This window comes from Fundulus heteroclitus, unplaced genomic scaffold (genome assembly GCF_011125445.2).
Source record: "Fundulus heteroclitus isolate FHET01 unplaced genomic scaffold, MU-UCD_Fhet_4.1 scaffold_39, whole genome shotgun sequence".
Taxonomy (NCBI): Eukaryota; Metazoa; Chordata; class Actinopteri; order Cyprinodontiformes; family Fundulidae; genus Fundulus; species Fundulus heteroclitus.
Genome location: NW_023396803.1, coordinates 2,719,739 through 2,737,010, shown reverse-complemented (window position 1 = coordinate 2,737,010; position 17,272 = coordinate 2,719,739). Strand labels below are relative to the sequence as shown.

Below are 17,272 nucleotides of genomic sequence, written 5' to 3'. Positions count from 1 at the left end.
GTTCTTCTGCTGAATCACAGACCACCACAGACATTAAAGCTCGTTTTTTAAAAGAGAGAGGGTAAAGTCTGAGGCCATTTAACGAACACGTCTGTGTGAGCACAGCAGACACATGAGTCAGGAGGAGGTACATTTACTACATAGAGTGCCTCCTCCTTTCTGTTCCACCCTGCTTGTCACACATTAGAGTATAGTGAAGAATCCACCCTGGGATGAGACACACTCACTCTTGCTCTGTACTTGTTTCCTTTGAGGGCAACTAATGGATTATCACCACCTTCTTGTGCTGTGGACGTGCACCTTGTGGCCAGGTAAGCGAACGTGCACGACAAAATGTAGAAAATGGAGTCTATATCAAATGGATGCTTCTTTTGACTTTAAGGGCATGCCAAATAGTAACCTTTGAGGTATTTACTTTAAATCCCATTTAAGCAGCCAATGACACATAAGGGACAGAAATTTAAGCTGTTTGCAAAGGTACTGAGGTTCATTTTGTTTGAATAGTCTGCTTAAACAATCAGCATTTCAAGTTACTGCAATACCACATCAACTCATTTTTTTTTAATCACAGTTAAACTATAGCATAAGACAATACAAGTTGAAATCCAAGTCTACAGTCAGAGATAAAATAGTGGTACTTTCCCCTTTGGTAGTTTGTTCTCTAAAGCAGGAAGCACTGAGAGGATAATACTTTAGATTTTTCAATTGTATTTAATACAGTTCAACCTGGTTTGTTATCTTAGAAACTGCAGAAAACACCGGTGGAGCTCTCAATCTAACCAGGTAGTTGGGAACAGAGGAGCAGCACATAAGATTAAACTTTCATATTTCCTTTTCACTCTGTACACTTCAGACTTCCAGTACAAAACAGTGCTGTCATCTGCAGAAATACTCAAATGAATCTGCAGCCTTTGAGAGTATCAAATATGAACCAGAAGCGGAGTACGGAGAGCTGGCTAGTAGTTTTGTGGCATGGCTTGGAAACCAGATTTAGATTTCAGGAGAGGCAGAGTATGTAAAACCTTGCTTCCATCATGGGAGAAGAGGAGGAGTTGGTGGAAGAGTTCACCTGGAAAACAAACAGTTTAGATATGTCCCTTGACCTACACACCTACTGTCTATCTGTCATGAACGTTCTGATGAACCCGAACACAGCCACACACACAGATTCGTTTTAAGAGTTTATTGAAGAGTATGAGTAGTGGAGGATGAGGACCAGAGAGTCTTTACCGGGCTGGAGCAGAAGGATGTAGATGGCAGGAGCGGGCAGAACGAAAGGCAGCAGGAGGACCGTGGGTGCTGCGCAGCGGAGCCAGGCAGACGCTGGGAGCCAGGAAACCACCGGGGCCAGTGAGAGAGCGCTAGTGTCAGGGGGAAGCCGGCAGCGCAGCGAGAGAGTTGTTGAAACACTGGGGTTGACAGGCAGGCGGAGATGGAAGACGCCAGAGGACCGCAGGCAGGCACGAGGAAGGGGAGTGCAGCCGGCTTGAGGCGGAAGAAGGCGGCGAGGAAGGCGACGCAGGATGAAGGCTGGTGCGCGCAGGGAAGCAGCAGGAAGGAGTGTGACATGAGGTGCTACCTATATACAGCAAACAGAATCCTAGAAACCAGTAAAACTTGAAAGTTTTGCTGAGGTCATAATTCTGCTTTGTAATAAAAAACAAATATTAAGATTTCTCTATTTTGCTACATTAAGGCTGTGTTCACTATGGAGCTCAACGTTTTGCTAAGATCTGTTTCGTGTTGTGTTTTAAGTGAGCTGTTGTTATAAATCTTAATTTAATCTCAAAGGAAAGAAATGATAGATTTTATTTATAAAAAGCTCAATATTTGCTTCAGCTGCATTTATCTACTATGTTTATAACCAGAAGGTAATTCCAGAAAACAGGTTACGTGAAAATGTAGACTTCATGAACCCTTCATGAGCCCTAAAATAGAATTAAGTCTAACTCAGTACATCACTAGGTTAATAAAACCCTACCTACAGGTTTTTCTTGAAGAAACCTAGTTTCCTCTAGGCCCTGAAGAAGCTTTCTGATGTGAGGTTTTCATTCACAGTCATTCAGTTGGTCGAGGCAGAATGCTGTTCACATAGAGCTCGGCTCTGTTGGATGTTTTTTCTTCCTGTTAAAGGGAAGTTTTCCTTTCCACTGTTGCCTCATGCATGCTGAATATGAGGGATTGCTGCAAATTCATTTACAATGCAGACGACTGTCCACTGTGGCTCTACGCTCTTCCTGAATGCTGCTTGTCGAGACTCAATGCAATCTGCTGGGTTTCCTTAGATAGGACACTTTTTGACCTGCCAATCTGTTTGGATGATTTGACTGAATTTGACTTTGTAAAGTGCCTTGAGGTGACGTGTTTGAATTGGTGATATATAAATAAAATGTAATTAAATTTAACTATTATTTCACAGCAGGTTTTTTGTGCACAAAATCTGGACTGTATTGTGTTGTGTTTTCTTTTTCTCACAAATGTATACTCTTCCATTACATTGTCATGGTTTGGGCCTTTTTGTTTATGTTTTTGGGGCTGATTTACTTTTTTCCACATTGCCTGTCCCACACTCCTCAGCCACCTCTCTGTTCTCCCTAGTTAGTTCCAATTGCTCCAGCTAGGCTCAAACCAGTTCACCTGCTACTCTGCCCATTTAAACCTGCCTCACAACCATGAAGTATCTCTCCAGTGTCTGTGCTGCATCACCTGCTAATCATCTGGTCCTATGCTAGCTTTGTCCTCACTAGTTTATTGTCTAGTGCTGGTGTGTATCAGCAGCTTCATTGATTCCTATATGGATGAATGCTCGCTCTGCCCTCGCTGGGAACTCATTGGCTGTCACTCTGGCTGGTCATCCTGGACCCTGGTCCCAGGAGTGAACCCTGTGTTCACTCCTGGGACCAGGAGTGAACACAGGGTTCCCTCCGTTCGACCCTCCCCACGCTCACCCAGTACGTCACGTGTACTACAAGGGGACAATAAAACGCTGGACCTCTTCTATGCAAATGTTAAGGATGCTTACACCTACGCCCCCCTCCCCCCACTCGGACGCTCGGATCACAACCTCGTCTACCTGCTCCCCCATTACATTCCACTGGTGAGGAGGACAATAGTGCAGAAGAAGTCAGTGAAAGTTTGATCAGATGAGGCCAGTGAGAGACTGAGGGATTGTTTCAGTACCACAGACTGGAGCATGTTCCAAAGCTCTCATGGAGAGGACATCAACAGCCTGACTGAATGCATCACTGACTACATGAACTTCTGTGTGGAGAGCATCGTGCCATCATGACGGCTACGATGCTTTCCAAACAACCCCCGCTGGGTGACCCCTGAGCTGAAAGTCCTCCTGAACCAGAAGAAGAGGGCTTTCTACTCAGGGGACAGAGAGGAGCAGCGTAGAGTCCAGCGGGCGCTCCAGTGGAAGATCAGGGCAGCAAAGAAGGATTATGGGAAGAAGATGGAGGAGCAGCTGGCACAGAACAACGTCAGGGATGTGTGGAGAGGTCTGAAGAACATCTCCGGCTTCGGGCAGAGGACCAGCAGGGCTGCAGACGGTGACACCAAGTCTGCAGATGAGTTGAACACTTTCTTCACCCGGTTCGACTCCCCACACACTGACCCCCTCCCTGCCGTCAACTCTCCACGCGTCTCCAACCACCAGCCCTCCAGAGACCTACCATCCCCCCCACCGCCACTCCTAACAGAATGGAGTGATCAACAGTATCAAATGCTGCACTGAGGTCCAACAGAACCAGCACAATGGTTCTTCCACAGTCTGTATTTATATGGATGTCATCAAAAACCTTGATCAGGGCAGTCTCTGTACTGTGGTGAGCATGGAAGCCAGACTGGAAAACGTCAAAGCGGCTGGTCGTTGTTAAGAAGGTGTTTAATTGTTGAAACACAGCTTTTTCAATAATCTTACTGATAAATGGGAGGTTTGAGATGGGCCTGAAGTTCTGGAGTAGAAGTTTGTCTAAATTGTTCTTTTTCAGCAGTGGTTTGATATTTGCTGTTTTTAGGGACTGGGGGAAAACTCCTGACAGAAGGGACGTGTTTATTATCTGAGTCAAATCAGACGCTATGAAAGGTAAAACTTTTTTAAAGAAAGCTGTGGGTAGAACATCAAGGCAGCACGAGGAGGAACTTAGCTGCTGAATAGGGGGTTTTCAGGTGACGTCACGCTCACGTGACTACTCAGCGCGTCCGCCATATTGGGTGGCAGTCGTTTCGCACCGTTGACCTGCATTGTATGACGCCTTAGGCAGTATTGGAAGTGAACAATGGGGAAAACGTGTTTAATGGTTGGTTGCACGGCCCGTGGAGGTGGAGATCAACGCTCTTTCTATCGCCTACCAGCCGTAATAGTGAATCAGTGTGAAAAAACAAAACAGCTGTCTGAACAACGCCGTCACCTATGGCTGACACGGATATCCAGGTCCGACTTGGACGGTGTTAAGCTGGAATACGCCAGAGTCTGCGGTGCTCACTTTGTCACAGGTAATTAACTGTTAAGTATTTAAAACATATAAGAAGAATATATTAATAATAGGGCTTAGGCGTTATGACTTATTACTTTCCGCGGCTGTCATGTTGACTGCCTCCGCCGCCTCTACTGCCTATTACTACCGCGTACTGTACTCCCTCTCTCAGCCGTGTTTTAATTTGATTAATTTCACCTTAACTTGATTTCAACCATGGTAAACCGTTGCTGTATTGTGGGCTGTAACAGCGCAACACATGATCGCCATGGGAAAAACATAGAAACAGATTAATTTTCCACCGCTTTCCTGCCTGGAGGCGCAACCACGGAGAACAACTGTTAGCGATAAGAAAGAGTCGTCGGCTCGCTTGGATCGCGGCTGTAAGTCGACCGAACATAACTTTCCACAGTATCCCGATGTCAATGAGAGTGTGTTCTAAACGTTTGAAACACATAGCAGCAAGTTAAAATTACATTACATGCGCGAGTGGTTGTTAGCGCTAACGGTTAGCATGAGCCAGAGCCCGTCTGAGCGCAGCTTACCTTTGAACGAGTTACAGAGATAACAAAGAGTCGTCGGCTCGCTTGGATCGCGGCTGTAAGTCGACCGAACATAACTTTCCACACTATCCCGATGTCAGTGAGAGTGTGTTCTGAATGTTTGAAACACATAGCAGCAAGTTAAAAGTACATTACATGCGTGAGTGGTTGTTAGCACTAACGGTTAGCGCTAACGGTTAGCATGTGCCAGAGCCCGTCTGAGCACAGCTTACCTTTGAACGAGTTGCTGTGTTCCCACTGTTTGCTGGCTTTATGATCTGCAGCTCCTACCGGCGCCAATACGGTAAATACAACTTAATTTTTCACTGGTCATTGTTCTGCTTAAATAATTAAAGCCGTGAGCAGCGTCGATCGGCCCTGCAGCCAAGCGCCTTCGCGCACCGCCCGCCGCCGGCCGTCAGCCACCGCAGAAGCATGCGCCGCATTTGCGTCGGATTGTTTACATTTTTACTATCTTATTAAAACTCACCCGTCCACGTATGATGGCGATTTCCTTGATGTACATAACCAGATGTGAACTGGTTGTGAGCCTTTAGACCCTTGTAAGCTCTCATTTCCTCAAGAGTGTGCAGAGGGTTTTCACCGAACACCAGGTAATGCACCTGGATTACGGCTAAACAAGGCACCGTGGAGGGCATACGGGTCCATATGGTCGATCACGGAACATTTCCTCAGGTATACGTCCTTATCTGGTCGCTCTAGCGTGCTGGCGTACTTATCCATTCGCGATACGATAATACGTGTACGACAACTAGAGATAAGGAAGTGTGCCACCCAATATGGCGGACCAGAAGTTGGCCAGTGACGTCAGTGAAAACACCCTATTATCTGCTCTAAGCTTTTGTGGTTTATTTGGCTGAATTGAGACATTTTGTCAGGATAAGTTCCAGCTGAATACGGCATTGGTTCTGGTGTTGATATGGAAGTACAAAGTGATCCTCTAATTTTTATGATTTTCTCAGTAAAGAAGTTAGCAAATTCATTGCAGGCCCTGGTGGAGTGGAGTTCTGAAGCCACGGACACAGGGGGATTTGTTAACCTGTCGACTGTGGAAAATAAGACACGAGCGTTATTAATGTTTTTCTTAATGATCTCAGAGAAGAAAGATTCTCTTGCATTTTTCAGTTGTAAGTTATATCTGTAAAGTCTCTCTTTATAGATGTCGTAGTGAACCTGGAGTGTATTCTTTCTTTACCTGTGTTCAGCTTTTCCACATTCCCTTTTTTCACCTCTAACTGCTGGAGCATTTCTCCAAGGAGATTTTTTCTTCCCGGAAACAACTTTCACTTTAACTGGAGCAATGCAGTCAATGATGTCTGAGACTTTAGAATGAAAGTTATCTACTAGCTCATCTACTGAGTTGCAGCCCAAGGTTGAAGTAGCAGAGTAAGCTTGAATAAAAGTTTCTGTGGCATTGTCCTTAAAGGTGCGTTTTCTTACGATGTCCCTTTGGCTAAATGAGTCAATGGTAATGATACATTCAAAGGTAACGGAGAAGTGATCGGATAAGGCAACATCAGTTACATTGACCTGTGAAATGTTTAGACCTTTAGTGATGATCAAGTCTAAAATATGTCCCTGTTTGTGTGTTGGCTGTTTAACGTGTTGACTTAAACCAAAGTTTCTAAGTGTGTCACACAGTTCTTTTGCACTTCTGCCTTCAGGGTTGTCAACGTGAAAGTTGAAGTCTCCCACAATAATTAAACAGTCATAATCAACACATATCACAGACAGCAGGTCACTAAAATCATTAAAAAAGTTTGATGTGGACTTAGGAGGCCTGTAAACATTCAGAAACATAGTTCGTATCGGGCTCTTTACCTGGAGAGCCAAATGTTCAAAAGAGTCAAATTTTCCCAAAAACACCTTTTTACACTTTAGTGAATCATTAAACAATGTTGCTACTCCTCCACCTTTCCTTTGCTGTCTGCTCTCACAAAGAAAATTGTAGTTTGGAGGAGTCGACTCCAGCAGAATGGCTGCTTCATTAAATTCATGTAACCATGTTTCTGTTAAAAACATAACATCAAGATTATCGTCAATAATGAAGTCATTAATTAAAAGGGATTTTCCTGACAGAGATCTAATATTTAGTAAACCCAGTTTATATGATTTGGTGGTTGATGGTGTCTCTGTGGCAGGTTGCATCTGACAGTTTATGACTTTTAAGTACGACTGATTATTCCTGTTTGTTTTCCTTTTGCTTTTCTTATTTCTGCCACGTACCATAACAGATATTCCATGTTCTCCATCAGGAGGCCCAGGCTTATGCTGGAAGCGGTCTTGACTGATAAACGTACTGCCAGGGCCCGCTGAATATCACAAGGAAGTTATCCGAAGGTCCTCAGGACAGGCATGTTCTGTGATATGTAGAGGAGGAGGATCTGGACCTCTGCGTCCTTTGGAAGATGCTGATTTAGTCACAGAACTGCGGTTTTCAGAATTAATATGTGGAGAGGATGTCAACTGTAGACCAATCTTAAGGACTTTGTTCATGTTATGAGAGAAATCCAGGAAAGGAACCTCTGGGCTTTGTGGAGAGGAAGGCGAGGCGGGTGTAGTCTGGACCGGTGTTTGTGACTATGGCGGTTCTTGGTCCTGTCTTTGTCCTGCTGAGATCTGGGATGGATCCTCCTGTAATTCTGACGAAGCCTCTTTCTGTGTCATCTTTCTGGCCATCTTTATCTTGGTTTGTTCGGGCTGCACTGGGCTTATCATTTGTTTTGGCACTGGATGTACTTTGTTTTGGAACAAAGCTGATGGAGCATGGTTCACAGAATAGAAGATGTTTGAAATCAGTCGTTTTGCACCTGACCTATTTAGAGAGAAACCATCTCTGTTGAACAGATGTCTTCTTTCCCAAAATATGTTAAAGTTGTCTATGAAGGTAACCTGCTGCAGGGTGCGCTCACCCACCTGGAGACCACTGGGAGCGCTGTGAGAGTCATGTTTTTTGACTTCTCCAGCGCTTTCAACACCATCAGACCGGTGCTGCTGAGGGAGAAGCTGGAGGACGCTGGAGTGGACAAACATCTGGCTGACTGGACCATGGACTACCTCACTGACCATAGACTACCTCACTGACCATAGACTACCTCACTGACCATGGACTACCTCACTGACCGCCCTCAGTACGTGCGGCTGCATGGCTGTCAGTCAGAGGTGGCACTCTGCAGCACCGGGGCCCCCCAGGGCACCGTTCTGTCTCCGTTTCTTTTCACCCTCTACACCTCGGACTTCACCTACAACACGGACAGCTGCCACCTTCAGAAGTTCTCTGATGACTCGGCCATTGTGGGCTGTGTGTCTGAGGGGAACGAGGTGGAGTACCGGTCGGTCATCATGGACTTTGTGGACTAGTGTGAGAAGAACCATCTGTGCTTAAACACCAGTAAGACCAAGGAGATGGTGATTGACTTCAGGAGAAGACCCCCACCTCACTCACCTGTGAACATCCAGGGACATAGATTTCCGGCGGCGCCCCTGGCGGCAGCAGCCGAACACAGCTCTGTACCAACTCGCGGACTTTTTGCATAAAAATGCATAAAAATGCCGCCAAACTCGCTGGAAACCACTCATCTACCCAGCCGATCAGTACTTGACCGCGAGCGCCTGTTGGAGTTGCGATCAAGTTGTGTTTTTGGACTTTTAAATACCACGCTCGTCTGCTTACGTGACTGTGGCGTCCTACGGAGACCAGCCCCGGAGGCCTGTGAAGCGGCGGCCTCGACGAGCAGCTCACGCCGGAGGAGCGCGACGCGGAAGCGGTGTAGCCGGCTGAAGAAGCGCGGGTGCCGAGGAGGTTTAGCAGCGAGGCTAAAGGCTAACCCATTCAGACCGCCGCTACCATCCATCTGGCTTTCCAACGTTCGCTCACTGGACAACAAAATGGACCATTTACAACTCGAGCTCTCTACAAAGAGAGAGTTCAGGGACTGCTGCGCTCTCATTCTGACCGAAACATGGCTTTCATCATCAATCCCAGACAACGCCGTTAGCCTGGAGGGGCTAGCTACTTTCCGCGCCGACAGACAGACAGAACTCTGCGGTAAGACCCGAGGGGGCGGACTCTGCGTTTACATCAATAACACCTGGTGTAAAAAATGCTAGATTAGTCACAAGTCTCTGCTCTCCGGACATTGAGCTTATGATTATTAGCTGCAGACCTTTTTATCTGCCTAGAGAGTTCACTGTTGTTATCATCGCAGCGGTTTACGTCCCTCCCAGCGCTGATACTAAAGAGGCTATGACTGTTCTCTATCGGACTATCTCTGAGCTGCAATCTGCACACACAGAGGGTGTTTTCATCATTGCTGGGGATTTTAACCAGGCAAATATGAAAACTGTTCTCCCTCATTTTTACCAACACGTGGATTTTGCAACTCGGGGAGAGAACACTCTAGACCTAGTTTACACAAACATAAAAGGAGCATTCAGAGCAGCCCCCCGCCCCCACCTGGGCTCTTCAGACCACCTTTCTGTGATGCTAATTCCTGCATACAGGCCCCTGCTGATCAGAGCAAAACCTACAGCGAGGCAGGTGAGGGTGTGGACTGAGGGAGCAATAGAGGCGCTCCAGGACTGTTTTGAGTGCTCTGACTGGAACATGTTCAAAGCTGCAGCAACTTATGAGGACAAGATCAACATTGATGAGTACGCCATGACCGTGTCAGCCTACATCAACAAATGCATTGAGGACGTCAGCACCACCAAGACCATCATCACCCGAGCCAACCAACGACCCTGGATTACTGCGGAGGTCCGTCAAGCGCTAAAAGCACGGAACTCAGCCTTCAAGTCTGGAGACAAGGAGGCTCTGAGGACAGCGAGAGCCAACCTGAACCGTGCCATCAGGCTTGCAAAGCGGAACCACAGCCAGAAAATCCAGGAGCTTTTCCACGATGCCAGCAACACCAGGAGCATGTGGAAAGGCATCCGGGCGATCACTGAATACAACACGCCCTCCCCCCCGGTGGGTGAAGTTGATGCTGACTTCCTCAATGGACTAAATAACTTCTTTGGGAGGTTTGAGGCACTAAACAGCACTCCAGCAGTGAAAGCTGTCCCCCATCAGGAAGAGGAGGTCCTCCGCCTTGACACTGCCGACGTGTTGAAGACTCTGAGGAGAGTCAACCCGCGAAAGGCCCCAGGCCCCGACAACATACCTGGGCGGGTGCTCAAGGAGTGTGCAGGTCAGCTGGCTGGTGTCCTCACAGACATTTTTAACACCTCGCTGGACCAAGCCACAGTGCCAGCATGCTTCAAGTCCGCCTCCATCATTCCGGTGCCGAAGAAACCTCAAGTCACCTGTTTCAACGACTACCGGCCTGTTGCACTGACTCCCATCATGATGAAGTGCTTTGAAAGGCTGGTAAAGGAACACATCGTCTCCAGTCTCCCCCCAACACTCGACCCGTTCCAGTTTGCCTACCGACGGAACCGCTCCACTGAGGACGCCATCTCCTCTGCTCTTCACCTGAGCCTGGCACACCTGGAGGAGAAGAACACGCACGTGCGGATGCTGTTCCTGGACTTCAGTTCAGCGTTCAACACCATCATCCCACAGCATCTGGTGGGAAAACTGGAGCATCTGGGCTTCAGCACACCCCTTCGCAACTGGCTGCTGGACTTCCTAACCAACAGACCTCAATCAGTCCGGGTCGGACAGAACACCTCTGATGTCATCACCCTCAGCACGGGCTCCCCTCAGGGCTGCGTCCTGAGCCCCCTGCTGTTCACTCTGATGACACACGACTGCGTCCCCAGGTTCACCACCAATCACATCGTGAAGTTTGCGGACGACACAACGGTGGTGGGCCTGATCAGAGACGACAACGACCAGGACTACAGAGAGGAGGTGGAGCAGCTGGTGGGCTGGTGCAGAGACAACAGCCTGATCCTGAACGTGGAGAAGACGAAGGAGATCATCGTCGACTTCAGGAAGAACCGGCCTCACCATGCTCCACTGCTCATCAACAGCTCAGCTGTGGAGGTGGTCAGCAGCACCAAGTTCCTGGGGGTGCACATCACGGACAACCTCAGCTGGACTATGAACACCATGTCACTGGTGAAGAGGGCACAGAAGCGACTGTACTTTCTGCGGAGGATGAGGAGAGCCCGCCTGCCCCCGCCCATCCTCACGACTTTCTACAGAAGCACCATAGAGAGTATTCTGACCAGCTGTCTCTCTGTGTGGTGTGGAGGCTGCAGTGCCTCCGACTGGAAGAACGTGAGGAGAGTGGTGAGGACAGCAGAAGGGATCATCGGGGCTCCTCTTCCCTCCATTAAAGACATTTCATCGCAGCGCTGTGTGTCTCGAGCCCGTAACATCATCAGGGACCCCTCACACCCCCACCATAGACTATTCTCCCTGCTGCCCTCTGGAAAGAGGTTCCGCAGCATCCGTTGCAGGTCCACCAGGTTCTGCAAAAGCTTTTTCCCTGCTGCCATCAGACTGTTGAACTGCTGAAGTATAAAAACGGACTGTGTACCACACTCGACCCGCTAATTTGCACATTTGTATGTATCCTTCAATATCGCTGCTGCACTTTTTCCGGAAACGTACTGCAAAACTGTTTACAATGCAACTGTCTATTGTTAAATCACTGCTGCACCTTACTGCATAATTGTTTACATTGCTTACATTGTTTTTACATTTCAATCTGCCTACTGCTCACTGCTGCACTTTATCCGAAAGTTAATTGAAAGTTATCCTGTATTTGACTGTGATTTACCACTGCATTTTTCTTATCCTGTACTGTAAATTCACTGCAAAGTATCCTGTAGAGTTACTGCAATCTTTCTGAGCTGTATGAAAAAACGAAATTTCGTTCTGTATGCACTCTGTGCTACAAAATGACAATAAAGAAAGTCTAAGTCTAAGTCTAAGTCTAAGGACATAGAAACTGTGGAGAGTTTCAAACACCTGGGTGTTCATGTCAACAATAAACTGAACTGGACTCATAACACCGAAGCTCTGTACAAGAAAGGCCAGAGCCGGCTCCACCTCCTGAGGAGGCTGAGGTCCTTTGGAGTGAGCAGACCTCTGCTTAAGACCTTCTATGACTCTGTGGTGGCCTCAGCCCTCCTCTACGCTGTCGTCTGCTGGGCTCCTGGCAGCACAGAGCGGGACATAAAGAGGCTGAACAAGCTGGTGAGGAAGGCTACTTCTGTCCTGGACTGCACTCTGGACTCTGTGGAGGAAGTGGCTGAGAGGAGGGTGTTGTCCAAGCTCACATCCATCATGGACAACACCTTCCACCCCCTGCACCAGACTGTAGAGGAGCTGAGCAGCACCTTTAGTGACAGACTTAGACATTCTGTCTGTAAAAAGGAGCGCTACCGTAGGTCATTCATTCCTGCTGCTACCAGATTATACAACGCTGCACTGTAACTGTGACCATAACGGTAACTGTAATAACCTACGTGCAATCACTAAAGCCAGGCGTACACTGTACGAGTTTTTCCCCTTTTCGGGCCGATTCTTCAGTCGTGCGAGCATTTTTTGAATCGGGCCAAATTTCAGCTTGATTGTAGAGGGGGGGAGGAGGGGGGACTGGCTTCTCACGACTACCTCCCGATCAGGAATCGGACGATCAGTGAAAATCAAACATGTTTGAAATTCAGTCGGCTGTCGTGAGGTTTTCGTGAGCGCATCCTGCTGTTTAAGCAAAACTACGAGGGGGTGCCCTCCCCTCCTCTCCGTCCCCGCCAGCGAAGGGAGGGAAGCGGGCGTCCCTGAAGCAACCTGCGGCCGCCTGTTTCGGCACTCCTCCGCGGTCCGTGCGTTTCTGCAATCCTCCGCGGTCCGCGCAACGCGCTGGGGGGGGGGGGGGGGGGGGGTGCGGGCCAGGCGACCTGCCGTGCCGCGCAGCCGGCGATGCGTCTCATCTCTCCTCTCTCTCCCCTCCGTTCCCCCGAAGCCCGGTGCCTCCTGCGGGCCTCGCCAGGGCTGGGCTCGAACCCCTGCTCTGGGTCCCTGTCACCTACCGTCGCTCGCCTGCCTCTGTCCCCACAGCGAGCGGTCCCAGAGGGGACACGACGTACAGTGTGAGCAGTCCGGTCTCGTCCGAGCGTCGCGCTGCACAGATCGTGAGCGGTGAACTTTTTAAACCCCGCGGTTCCGTCGCACAGTTTGAGATGTATATAAGTACCACGACTGAAAAACTCGTACAGTGTACGCCCGGCTTAATGTGCAATTCCATTTAATACATTGTGCAATAATCCTGAAAGAAGTGACTTCTGCTGCTATTAAACCTGAATATATGTCAATACACATGTATATAAGTCACCGTGAATGTACATAAGACATCCTCTGCCTTATTTCTATTTTGTATTTTTTATTCTTATTTTCTTATCTACTTCTTTTTGATCCACTGTAAAACAAGGACACACTGTATATACCTGATGCACCTTGTCCTACTTTTGGCACCTTTTTCTGATTACTGATTACTGAGCCGATGTGACATGTGAATTTCTCCAATGTGAGATCAATAAAGCCTATCTAATCTTATCTTATCTCTATAGTTATGCTGCTATAGGCTTAGGATACTGGAGGACATCAGGGCCTATTTTTCTCACTCTACTGATTTCTACTGTTCTCCAGTTTTGCATTGTATTACATTGAAATGACTGTCGTCACTTCAGCTTTTAACTTTTTGCTCTCTCTCTTTTTCTTCATAGTAGGTACACCTGGTCTGGCGTTCTGTTAACTGTGACATCATCCAGAGAAGACGGCTCACCCGCTACTACCATCTAATGTAGAACAGATTACTAGATCAATGTGTGCTTCTGTGCTTTTTTGTCTCTCTTGTTGTGTCTCTGCTCTGTCTTCTGTAACCCCAGTCGGTCGAGGCAGATGACCATTCATACTGAGCCCGGTTCTGCTGGAGGTTTTTCCTTCCCGTTGATGGGTGGTTTTTCTTCCCACTGTCGCTTCATGCTTGCTCAGTATTGCAGCAAAGCAATGGACAATGCAGACGACTCTCCCTGTGGCTCTACGCTTCTCCAGGAGTGAATGCTGCTTGTCGGGACATTGCTCTAATCAACTGGTTCCCTTATATAGGAAATTTTTAACTTTTAAATTAACTCATTTGGTTGATAACTTGCTTCCCCAGTTACAGTTATTACTTTTCACAGAGTGAACTGCCTGCTTTGTCTTTAATTCTTATACATGTGGATGATTATAGCACGTGTAATTTGCCGCATTTTGCGGACCACTTCTTATAAAATAAGACAAAACAACCCGACTGTTGCCTTGTGTTACAGAAATCTTGTCCGCCATGTTACTGTTCAGTTCAAGATTGTTGACTAACTTTGTAAGAGACCTGGGGCCCATTCTTCGTACGTCGCTAAGTCAGTTAGCAGGATTTGATTGTTGACGATTTGGCATGATCTTGAATCGTTTGGTTCTTCGAAACTCATCTTGGACTTGTTGTCATAGCAACATGTGTGCCAGCTTAAGCCTGCTCGAGAGCAGGCTTATTTCATGTAAACAGGATTAGATCGCAGCTTTATAAGCGGAGGAGATAGGGAAGTCTGTCGTAGCTATGTCCATTTTTACGACTGCAACCTGTTGCGGAAGGTGCAAGAATAATTTGCAGAGTTTTTCGAATTAATTGCGTATTGCGCAATAGACAGGATCCTTTAGCGCAGCGTGACAGTGTAATTGTAGAGAGATTTTTCTTGATGGCTGTTATAAACAGACAAACATCATTTAACAGTGGCTTTTAAAGAGGAAAAAGTGGTGTTGGAGCCATAAATCTAAAATATTTAAGTTATTTGTATGATGATTTGCCTTTCATTTTTATCATATTCAGTAAGAAGATTTGTTCAGGGTATTTTATTGTAAAGTTTAGTTTTACTTTGAAAGGCTTGCTTCCTGTCGAGCCGTATATTGTATTAGAAAAAACTATTGATGGATTATCTAGACACGGAGCAATACAGTTTTACCGTGTGTCATGATGCAGCCTGGTGGCTGCATTTTTAGCAGTTCCTGCCTCCTCCTTCCCAGCGCAGCCTGATCAGGATCACCTGTCAGGCTGTAATCACCTGTGACTGGCTCCACCTGCTCACCCCTCTTTAAATAGTCACCTCAGTCTGTTCCTGGTTGCCGGGTCGTCTGCAGTCTTTACCTGCAACCTCCACTCACTCCACACCTGTCTACTGCCTTGCTGTTGGAACTGAGTGCCTCAGTTCTCTGGTTTCCTTCCAGTCATTCTGCTCCTGCTATTCATCAACTCCAGCCCGGTAACTGACTCTGGTTTTCACCTTCCACTACTCCTTCTTTGCAATAAACTCTCAAGATCAGCTCAGTGTTTGTGTGCTCTGTCCGGGTTCATGAAGACAAATCATGACACCGTGTAAACTGTGTATGACTTGGAAATTAAGAACTTCATTTTTTATAGATAAATAATTTTTTGTTAAAATTCCCAGTTTGCACATGTTCTTTACTTCCAGTGTCTAAGGAATGACACCGAAATTTGGATCTCTTGACATAACAAGTGGCTTTTTAAAATAAAGTATAATAATTAAAGGCTAGTAGAATATTCTTGTATTTCACTTTTACTTGTCCCCATGTTCTAGTGGCTCCCGTGGAGGCTCTGATATAAAAGAACAAAATAAATATGAAATTATTAAAATGCAAAAATACATACTGTAGAAAGTGATAGAAACATCTACCATGGACAGTATTCATGCATTAATTTGTCTGCTGCTTTCTGCCAGCCCTCTCTCTGGCTTTAGCAGACTTTGAGGTGTTCACTGTCGTTTTAATTAATGACTCAAATTCGGCATAACCTTCCATTAAAAGCTCGTGTTCTGCTGGGAGAAAAACTGTGGGCATTCTTTGGCCATGCTGAACAGCCAATAGCAGCGCTGCTGATCATTGTTTCTACTATCGATACATTTCCCCTTTTAAACAAACGCATGAACGCGCAGTTGTCTCAGATAACTCAATCCAGCCATACTAATCATAAACAACAGGTGTGTTGGAAGAACCCAGTTAGCCGGATCATGATTAGCCGGATGAAAACATCTTGGATGTGTCATTTGATCTCAGATGTTTTAAGCAACATACGAAGAACGGACCTCTGGATCAGCTTATGGCTAACAGTCAGCAGTTTGTTTACGTCCATTATGGGACTTGCTCAAGTTGGTCATTGGAGATGCCATGTGCATTTCCTTAGTTTATTTAATTAAATATTTCTTTATTTTTTCAAAATCCTCTTAACGTATATCTCTCTATTTTCAGACATACTAATAACAAGTTCTGCTGTTTCACTTTCAACACAATGTTCATAATTTACTGTATCATGTTTATTTATTCAAAAAAGTGCATGATCCAAATTGCTCTGTGAGTCCAATGTGTCCAAATCTTACTCTTGTTAATTTCTCATCGCCAGTGTTTCTCTATTTCTATTGGTCCCATCATCTGTATTGTAATTAATGCTGTATTTCTAATTATATGTCTAGCCTGGTTTCTGAATAGCTGTGCTGTAAACTGAGGAGTGCTGCACTTATTTTCTTTATCCCCTGCACTGTACACTCAACAAAAATATACACGCAACACTTTTGGTTTTGTTCCCATGTTTTATGAGATGAACTCAAAGATCTAAAACTTTTTCCACATACTTGTATATCACAATTTCCCTCAAATATTGTTCACAAACCAGTCTTAATCTGTGATAGTGAGCACTTCTCCTTTGCTGAGATAATCCATCCCACCTCACAGGTGTGCCTTTTCAAGATGCTGATTAGACACCATGATTAGTGCACAGGTGTGCCTTAGACTGCCCACAATAAAAGGCCACTCTGAAAGGTGCAGTTTTGTCTTATTGGGGGGGGGGTCTGGGGACCCAGAAAACCAGTCAGTATCTGGCGTAACCACCATGTACCTCACACAGTGCAACACATCTCCTTTGCATAGGGTTGAACAGGTTGTCAATTGTCGCCTGTGGAATGTTGGTCCACTCCTCTTCAATGGCTGTGCGAAGTTGCTGGATATTGGCAGGAACTGGTACACGCTGTCGTATACGCTGATCAAGAGCATCCCAAACATCCTCAATGGGTGACATGTCCGGTGATTATGCCGGCCATGCAAGAACTGGGACGTTTCCAGCTTCCAAGAATTGTGTACAGATCCTTGCAACATGGGGTGATGTTCTTGGATGTATGGCACAACAATGGGCCTCAGGATCTCGTCACAATATCTCTGTGCATTCAAAATTC

The 17,272-nt window shown here is 46.5% G+C and overlaps 1 protein-coding gene across 1 annotated transcript in view; it reads left to right on the top strand.

Annotated features, from left to right (window-relative positions):
* Window positions 1-232: 232 nt before the first annotated feature.
* The window catches only part of LOC105921235 (integrin alpha-11), a 226,260-nt gene continuing 209,220 nt past the window's right edge, over window positions 233-17,272 (top strand). The window contains exon 1 of the mRNA XM_036130878.1: window positions 233-311. Coding sequence (XP_035986771.1) covers window positions 263-311 — 49 coding nt within the window. The 5' untranslated portion in view covers window positions 233-262. The remainder of the gene's footprint in view (window positions 312-17,272) is intronic.